The sequence below is a fragment of the Colletotrichum acutatum genome (assembly GCF_030867785.1).
Source record: "Colletotrichum acutatum strain CBS 112980 chromosome Unknown BDZ83scaffold_340, whole genome shotgun sequence".
Lineage (NCBI taxonomy): Eukaryota > Fungi > Ascomycota > Sordariomycetes > Glomerellales > Glomerellaceae > Colletotrichum > Colletotrichum acutatum.
Window position 1 is genome coordinate 1 of NW_026849334.1, and position 9123 is coordinate 9123.

Genomic DNA, 9123 nt, shown 5'->3' on the forward strand with positions numbered 1-9123 from the left:
TCATTGCCGAGACAGGACAAAGAACAGATGTAGAGCGAGAGGGGATCGAAATACAACCCCCTTGTTCTGACGACCACCGGGCCGAACAAGCTATTGTCAAGAATCTTTTAGAGAAGTGGCTGTATATGTTTGCCCAGCTCGTCGCCAAAATACATCATGTCGATGCGAGCGGGAAACGCTTGAGTTCCCAAGAGCAGTACCAGAAGAAGAAGATGCAAGTATTCATGCTGACTCGCTACGAGGCTGCTCGAATATGGATCGAGATGGCATTTGACGGAGACACGCCGAGAGCCAGAGACAGGTTCCTTCCTAATTTTCAAAGGGTGCTTAAGCAACTTGAATGGCTCCAGTCTCAGATGCCAACGGGTGTTCGGACTGCCACCGGAAAGCAGTCGCCGCAGTTCATGTTTGAAATGGGATTCACCGCCATCATCTTCTACTTTGTGTCTGCATGTCCTTACCCCGAAATGAGGCTCAAATTCCTAAGATTGATGCAACTCTTTGGACTTCCGAAAGAGAACCTCTGGGATCGAGACGTTCTGATGGCCGCAGGAAGAAAGATTATCGAAGATGAGAATGGTATCAAGTTGGAAGGCTGTGAGCGGTCGCTAACGTCGCCCTCGAGTCCCGGCCCTCTCATTGATCTTGCGACGCCAGGATCATCGACATCCACACAACCGACCACACACCCATCAGGTTTTTCCTTGCCACCAGCGGATTTTAACAATCTCGCTGATGATTCGTCCACATTTGTCTTTAACAAGACATTGCAATCACATCCCTGGTGCTCTATGCCGTGGAGCATTCAGATAGGTCCACGAGAAACTTCGAAAATGAATCAATAAACACAAATGTAATGCGATGGGATACATCGAGACTCCTTGTCTATCGTACCTACCTATAACATTGTTTCATAACGAATCTCATGCGGTGATTCCCAAGTTTATTCCAAGAGTAAAACAGAAAAGATAATAGCCTCTATCTCGAACTTGTCACCGTGTACTAGGTATCCCATCGAGTGCTGAATGGCGTCAGTACATTGCCACTTGTTGTAGTACCGAATCACGTATTATTCCCTATTTCTATGTTGATACCGACTTGGACTTTTGTCTTAAAGAGATACGTATATGCTAGTATACACTATCAAAAGGAAATTGTATATAGAGATATACTTATATAGGGTGAGCTTTTTTACGCACGTAGTGCATAAAATAAACCAAAACCAAATACCGACTTGAATCCAAAGAATGCACCCATTTGAAAACATCAAAACGGGATCGGCGTTAGAGAAAGCCGGGTACAAAAGTACCGACGCCACTCAGCACCCGAGAGGATAGCTTCATAATATACCTTTTCAGAAAGGCGTATCCAGACGTAATTCTACAAAACCATCAGGAAAGCACTATGCCAAACACTAGAATGCCAACCTCGCATCCGCCTTAGGGTATTTATGGACGATTGGGCAAAGTATCAGGAATATTCTACGCTATCAGACGTTGGACTACATTGCCATCGGAGATGGTGAATCCCATAGCTCAGTCTTTTACTACATTGCCACTACTTCTCGTCGACCAAGGGGATTAGTACGAAGCGGCTTCTTCCATAGTCAGTTCAAGCTATGAACTATGGCCACTTACCTTGAAAATAGGGACATCGCTGGAGGCAATTCTTCACTGCTCGACATACTACATCATGGCATACATACTTTATTTGTCAGGCTCCCTAGAGCAAGCTGAAGCATTAGTCGGCCCAGTAATGTACATCTAGGAAGTAGATATTCTTAATTCTTCACATATTTGATAAATATGTTTTGCTGTTGATCATTTTGAGAAAGCATCTCCCTTACGAGGTGTACCTTAGGTAACATACCATAGGTAGACGTCCAGACGCAAAGGCTGTATTTTCTTCCTTTGTGCCTCATACACACGTTGAATCAGTAAAACCGTGGGTCTGTAACACGACATCTGGCCGTGCAAGCAAGTTGGTGCCGGTGATAGGCTCCAATGCTCGTCACACATCTGACTTGTCCCAATGGCTCAGTAATACATGTGAGAACCGTTTGCTGACCGCGCGCTTATTCAATTCGGCCACCCTCCGTTTCCTCCAGTTGTTTGTACTAACATCTCGTTAGTGCCTTATCATATGGTAATTTCTTTGGGGACACGCTCAGTGATGGTATTATGCTGGGAGACTTCGCAGCTCGAAAAAGATGCGCATAATCAACCCTCGCCCAGAGAGCAAACGTGTAGCCTCATTCGACCCCTGCAGTCCTCACTATCTCAAAGGGAGAGATGTCTTGATGTGTTAGATTATTCCATGAGTCACTTTCATTTGAATCACACCACATCTTTCGAGATTGGTCGAATCATTGTGCGTGATGCCTACTGGAATGAAATACAGGTACGCATGTTCTTTCCACCCAGACACAGAGTCACAGATCACGCAGAGATAATGAGGACGTATATCCCACCGGGAGTGCAGTAATTGTTGGATCCACATGAGCGGCATCCGAGTCGTGAACTTGAGTAAAGCCTTATCTTGCTTGGAACAGGGCTATTCCCACATCGGCGTTGTCGAGAGAGTCCCCGGAAAGGAACACCGTATGTCTGATTGGTGGAAGAACAAACCTCCCCTCCCAGCCTTTGCGTGTTTCCAGGGAAGTTCCGAGCTAACACTTTCAATGCAAAACGGCCTAGACACTCCTCTCTTTTTTCATAAGGAAATGAGAGTATCCGTATTCATCCCCTGGTAGAAGCGGAACATTTGTAAACCTGAGTCAGGGAGCTCTTGCCGGTGATCCATACCTTCTTTCCTAAGCATCAATTTCCATCAGATGTGACTAAAGGTCGATCGGAAACAATGCTTTTAGACGGGAAACTTCATGATCGGCAGCTGGTTATGTGTTCGGTGCAGGGCAAACCTATCCTCGCCGGTTCCTGGTGTCAACTCCACAGTCCCCGTTCCATCGGACGGCGCTCAAAATTTGCACCTTCTGGAAGAGACCGGAGTGCAATATGGATCTGAGAAGACGAGCTCCTCGTACATATGATCACTCTATCCGTGGCAGGGCAAATGTTTCCTTCCCGAACAAACGGCTCCTTGACTGGTGCTTAGTGTGACTCCCTGGACCCTGCAATCTACATCGGCGGGCGAATGAGCAGCAAAGAGCAAAGCCCTTGCTTAAATGAATTTGCCATAGTACTCAGAAGTCATACCTCATATTGGCAATTCAGACGGCGCAAAGGATTGGTTCCCCCGAGCACGTGGGCAACATAACCCTCTCAAGGGGGACCCCAGCTTGTCTGAGCCCAAGCCCTACACCCCGCAATGCTGGATCTGACCAAAGTTGGCAGCAAAGCTCGACATGCAAGACCGTCACAGCGGCTCTGAGGTTAAGTGGTGTTTTTGCCCAAGTAAAACGTAAGCTACATAAGATATCGTGTCAAAAGCTTGGCTTCTGAAAACATCCATCCATGCCTACTCCTATCACTCAGAATGACCGGCGTTTTCATATATCATATCCACATATTACCAAGGTATAGCTCTCGCTGGCGGTATGGCCTTAGGAAAGGAAGATGGTGTCGTTAACATAAGGAATGGACCTCTATGCCTTAACAATACATCGCACCTTCTCAGCCGCAAGTTTCAGTTTTTACCTTTTTTTTGTCTTTTTTTTCAGCCTTTTTAGCCTTTTTGCCTTTTTACCCACCACTTTAAATTCCCGATAACGCCAAGTAAAAGTTGGCTTGTGCGTTGGTGCGAACTTTAATACACCAATCATTAAGAAGCAAGCGAGAATCAAGGTCACAAGTTAGGCGAGAGGTTCATTCGATATCGCAGTCGCACTTTATTATGCTGGTTTTAGACTAATTACACTCAAACAAGAGCACATCCTGGCGGCTAGAGCAGAATCCAAATACAGCATCATGGTTGTGATGTCGAAACATTCACCTCTGTCACATTTTTAGTTCGCCTCGGCTCCCTGACTACCGCACTTCTTCTCGCAGTAGTAGGTTATCTAAGAAGGCCCGGTGGTCAGCGCTACTGACACAATTTCAAAAATTACTATGACATACCTCGTCTCCGCCGATATGCCAGGCATTGGAAACGCACTGAAGACCATCGAAGTGACAGTCGGGGCATTTGTCCCATTGGTTGTTGCCGGTGTTGCGATTTTTATAGTAATTGCAGGCACACTGGGTACCCGCAGTGTCGATCTCGTATTCTGTCCATGAGCCGTAAGTGATGCCGTAGGGTGTCCCATTCCCAGTGCTACCACGCTGCCTGTTCTTAACGCAGACAGCTGCGTTGTGCATTTTTGCAAAAGCGCTGAAGTCGAGTTAGCAATACGGCATAAGTGATTAATTGCCCCAAGGTTGTGTGTACATACACCGTGGCAAAGACGGTAAAGGTCGCAAGGGTAGAGATTTGCATCTTGACGTTTGGAAAGGAAATTTTAGTGAGATAATAGTGAGTAATGGGCAAGAAGAACGCTCGTTTAAATAGAAGGGAAGAAGTTGATGAAGAGATTTTCTTTGAGAGTGACTTGATCTCTTTCCAGCAGAACAGCGAAACCACAGGTTAAAGTAATCCTGCGGTCTGTTATCTTAGAATGAGGGAAATTGAATGATGGTAGCTGTCCTGAGATCATGGGGTTGGAATTTCGTATATCTTAATGAAATGCCCTTTCCGCATCAGGGAGTTCGTAATCTATCAGATACTGTTTACCTTAGTGAAAGCATTACTCGCTCGTCCAGCCGTTAAACTCCACACTTTTGGTCCATAAGACGAATCAATGTGTAGATGATTGCTTGTTCTATCAGAAAGAAGCTTAGTGTTCGCGGTTTCCTTCTTGTGACGGCCGCTGAGCCGTGTTGTATTGGAAATTGCTAAACTCGATTAAGCAGGTAGTACGTCTGTGTATGAGAACAGTACTACAGCGGAAATTACAGGATACATCACGTATGACTCCACCTGGCTTTCAGGGCATTCAGCAACCATCTGTTGAGTCATTCCTCCAGGGACCATGCCTGACTAGTGAAAGATATTCGGACGAGAACGATCGTGAGCCCACGTGGATCCAATGACCACGAGAATACTGCCAACAGTTCCGCAGCCGATAAGAGAGTATTGCATGAGTCGGGAAGAAGAATACATACCACTCTAAGAATCTCTATAAAGCCTCAGAATAATCCTACAAAGGGCTATCTACTATCTCAACTCTCCTCTTATCCTCATCTACCAAAGTCCCAGTGGTGTGTAATACTTCTGTGTCGTTTCCCTCAAAATGGTTTCTATCTGGATTGCCTTCTTCTCTGCATTTGTTGCTGCAGTCAGCGCTGCGCCAACCGCCATTGCCGACAAGAATAATGCTGCCCTCAACATCACCGATACCTTAGATCGCAACCTCCGCAAGGGAGAAATTGTTGTTTTTGGAACGGGTGGTCGAAGTACGCAAATCCCAATCTGAATTGTTGATATATAATGCTGACTTTTCAATTTATTCTGAAGCTGCCATCATCACCCAGGACACCTGGGAACTTCTATTGAAGGTTGAGGGTATTGAGGCCGAGACTCCAGACATTGATCATGATTTTCTTAGATCTGGTGATGAGTTCTCGGAGATATCCGTGAACCACACCGATCTCGCGCTTGGAAAACGTGACTGCAACAGCAACTATCAGACCGTTGTTGATCGCACTCAGCGCTTTGTTGACTGGGATGTCCAAATGTCCCCTGTTGTCATCGGTGCTGGCAGTAAGGGTATTGACATTACCATTTCCAAGTCATACTCTATTGCGAACAGCGTCCAGGTTTCTGCTGGCATTGATCTGGGTCTCATCAAGGACCGACTCAAGACTAGCTTCGGTATCAACTACTCGCGTACTTGGACGACGACCCAGGGCTACCTCATTCGCGGCACCGTTGATAATGGCTACACTGGTGTCGTTATCACTCGCCCCTGGACCAACCGCAAATACGGCCGCACCTTCCAGGGTTGTGTTGGAAGCCTCCGACAGACTGGAACTTTTATGGCTGACAGCCACGAGGTACGCGAATCCCCGCGTTGTAATCGTGTTGACCGAGGCTAATTACTCTATATCGCAGGATGGCTCCTACGAGGGCGTTACTTGGGTCGGTGGTGCCATTACTGCCTGCATCAAGAGGCAGAGCTCTATCCCATTGTCCCGGTGTAATGGTAGCGGCAACTTCCGATAACCAGTTTGGTGCTGTTTTTAAGAATAGTTACGTTTACTGAATTAGTCTGAGTCGTAGTCACTCAGGCTAAAATGGAGCGACATCCTCCACTGTGGTCAGCGTCATGGCGCCTTAAGATACATACGGAGAGGGATTGATAGATCGTGTCTAACGTACATGTACGAAAGATTCGGGCTGGGCCTTTCGACTTTTGGTTGAATGCAACAAACACTGAATTCTTTTGGCTGTTAGTGGATAGCTACTATGACTAGTTCCAACATTGTTTTGCTGGAATGCTTCTATAAACACCCATTGACTGGATGACCTACTGATGATCGGGTGCTCTTACGAGCCCGTTGTCGGAATCAACATGGCGTAAGCATCTTTTGCAGGGGACTTTTATACGGCTGGCGCCATCGCGATAAGTGACTGCTCGCAATTGCCCTGACTAACTTGCGTAACTAAGCCTGGGATACGTTTATCTGGGAGAAAATCTTCTTCTAGGTATAATCGCAAGCTAACATGCACAGACTATCAGACGTCTAGTATCTAGGCACTCTCAATGCGTTCATGATACCGGCCTCCTCGAGACGCAGACAAATATCCTCGCCCCGGTCTTGTCTGAAGCCTTCCATTTCAGCAAGACGCAAGTCTTAGATGAAAGATCGCGGCATCTTATCTTTGTCAGCTGAGGGCGGGGGAAGATCGAGCAGTTTCTAGTTTAGTTCACGCTGCATCCCTGCGAATGCCACCAGACCCATACTGAAATCGAACTAGCATTACACCGACAATGCCTTGTGCCGATGTCAACCGCTCAAAGCTTATCGTAGGACCATGATCGGCAAGCAGACTGGCCTGAGGCCCATTTCATTTTGAGGTCGCGTACCAATAGAATCGACATAGGACGCTAGATACAGTACATAGATGGGGAACTATCTTTCCGCGGGAAAGTTCGCCGAATGCCGGGTAAGTTGTGCGGGAAACCTTTAACCAGCACATCATCTAGTGATTTCGTCTGGAAAACTCGAACGCCTCAGGCGTCAAACTATAGACATGTGAAATTTAATATTACAAGGTGATGAGAAAGATTGTCAGAAAAAGGGGCAATCATTTCGGTTTGTTACGGCAAGAGTAAGGGTGATGAATATGAAGAAATTCACACTAGTAATCTTGCGTGCTAGAGCATTCTGTCCGGCGAATGCTTCAAAAGATGCTATATATTGGTCATAAAATTGTAACAATCAAGCTTTCAGGGTTTCAATCTCATTGTGCTTTCTTTGAGTGGCCCCAAACGTACCTTCCTCCTTTCGTTATTCATCCTATTATATCTCATCATGGCTGAAACCAGTCCTGTACTTGTCATGGTTGACTCAGGAAAAAACGAGCCGAAAGACAAGTCAACCCGCCAAAGCCCTAGACCTTCACAATCCATCATATTTGATACATCCGACGAAGAAACCGACACCAAGAAATTAGCAAGAGATCATCTCAGCGTTGGATATGAGAACAACTTTGATGGACCGCCCCCCGACGGCGGTGTTAAGGCCTGGACACAGGCTCTCATGGCCCATTTTGTTGTTATCAATACTTGGGGAACAATCAACTCTTTCGGCATTTTTCAAACATTCTATCGAGATCATATTTCTCGGTCGGATTCTGAGATTAGCTGGATTGGTTCTATGCAAGTCTTTTTTCTTTTCGTCGTTGGTGTATTTACCGGGCGTCTCACCGATGCTGGGTATTTTCGAGCAGTCTTTGCCTCAGGATCTACGCTGGTAGTACTGGGAAGCCTGACCGCATCGTTCTCGACTCAATATTGGCAACTATTCTTGTCCCAAGGGCTTTGCATGGGGCTTGGCATCAACTTCCCTCTCGCCTAATTTTTCTTGGCATCTGCTGTTAGTGAATGAGTGAGCCTACCACCAAATTACTAACAGCCGAAAACTCTTCACCTCCCCTTGCCGGAGCCCGCATCCGCGATGGCCTCACAGCCGCCGTCGGGCACCGGACTGATGTCGGCCGACCAAGCCGACCCCGAACCAGGCTCCGGGACACCTCCGGAGCCGAACCCCACCTCAAGAGCTAAGCGACGCCGCGACGCCGAGGCACAGCCGACCCGGCCCAGCCTAACGGGAAGCCAGCTTGATGCCACCACCGACGCCCCTACCTCGGCCGAGGGGCCCGCAGCCTCTACCGCATCTGCTCCGAGCGGATCTGCCACAGGGTCCGTCTTGACAGCCCTTGCAGAAGAAGCTAGACAGTACGAGGCACGGAAAGACGTCTTTCTGACCATTGCACGGTCCGTCGACAGCGTTGTCGCCAGCTTTGACGGTTCTAGAAAGCAGATCGCGAAAGAAGCCACTGCCTATGTCATTCAAACCCTCAAGAGACTGATCAATCACGAGACAAGCCCAATAGCGGCCCGGAGTTGGGCGGCTGTCGTCGCACCGATGGCGGGCAACACCACTGCGGCGACCCGGAGCGGCCAGAGCTGCCAGAGCTCTGCCCGCCCGAAGGCCACACTCCCCGCCGAGGATCAGCCGCAGGCGCAGCCGAAGGAGGACCTCCGCATCTTTGCCCGCGTCCCGGAAGAAAGCTTAGCGGCCGCTCGGAAGATCGCACCGTTCGCCGTACGACAGATCGTCTGTAAGGCCGTTGGCCTGGGGCTAGCGGACCTTCCCCACGTCTACCATATCAGCACAGGTTACTCTCTGAAGCCGCGAAACAAGCAAATACAGGAAAGACTACTTACAAGTAAGGCAAAGCTGGCGGAATGCCTCGGCGCCCACCAAGTCGAGACGCCTATCAAGTGGCACACATACGTTGTGCCGCGATGCCCAACAAAACTACACAGCATTGGCGGGGACGTCCTGGACCCAGCCACACTCGTTGAAGATGAGGTCTTCGCACAGACAGGACAGAAGA

General features: G+C 48.0%; 5 protein-coding genes across 5 annotated transcripts; 3 read left to right on the top strand and 2 right to left on the bottom strand.

Annotated features, from left to right (window-relative positions):
- Positions 1-978, top strand: BDZ83DRAFT_270351 (uncharacterized protein). Its single transcript, XM_060502047.1, has one exon. It carries the CDS (start codon positions 126-128, stop codon positions 843-845), a length of 720 nt encoding a protein of 239 aa, XP_060357049.1. The 5' UTR covers positions 1-125; the 3' UTR covers positions 846-978.
- Positions 979-1093: 115 nt separating this feature from the next.
- Positions 1094-1532, bottom strand: BDZ83DRAFT_645553 (uncharacterized protein). The gene has a single exon (XM_060509857.1). The coding sequence runs from the start codon at positions 1265-1267 to the stop codon at positions 1112-1114; it is 156 nt and encodes a 51-aa protein (XP_060357050.1). The 5' UTR covers positions 1268-1532; the 3' UTR covers positions 1094-1111.
- Positions 1533-3834: 2302 nt separating this feature from the next.
- On the bottom strand, positions 3835-4530 carry BDZ83DRAFT_645554 (uncharacterized protein). The gene is made up of 3 exons (XM_060509858.1): positions 4391-4530; positions 4077-4329; positions 3835-4018 (listed from the first exon to the last, which is right to left on the bottom strand). Exons 1-3 carry the CDS (start codon positions 4432-4434, stop codon positions 3965-3967), a joined length of 351 nt encoding a protein of 116 aa, XP_060357051.1. The 5' UTR covers positions 4435-4530; the 3' UTR covers positions 3835-3964.
- A 757-nt stretch (positions 4531-5287) lies between these two features.
- BDZ83DRAFT_798339 (uncharacterized protein) lies at positions 5288-6454 on the top strand (the record flags this gene model as incomplete). Its single annotated transcript, XM_060515927.1, has 3 exons — positions 5288-5450; positions 5512-6050; positions 6109-6454. 3 exons carry the CDS (start codon positions 5288-5290, stop codon positions 6217-6219), a joined length of 813 nt encoding a protein of 270 aa, XP_060357052.1. The 3' UTR covers positions 6220-6454.
- A 1261-nt stretch (positions 6455-7715) lies between these two features.
- Positions 7716-8078, top strand: BDZ83DRAFT_550936 (uncharacterized protein; the record flags this gene model as incomplete). The annotated part of the gene is made up of 1 exon (XM_060503489.1): positions 7716-8078. A coding segment is annotated over one exon (363 nt), but the record flags the coding sequence as incomplete, so codon positions are not given.
- Positions 8079-9123: the final 1045 nt, after the last annotated feature.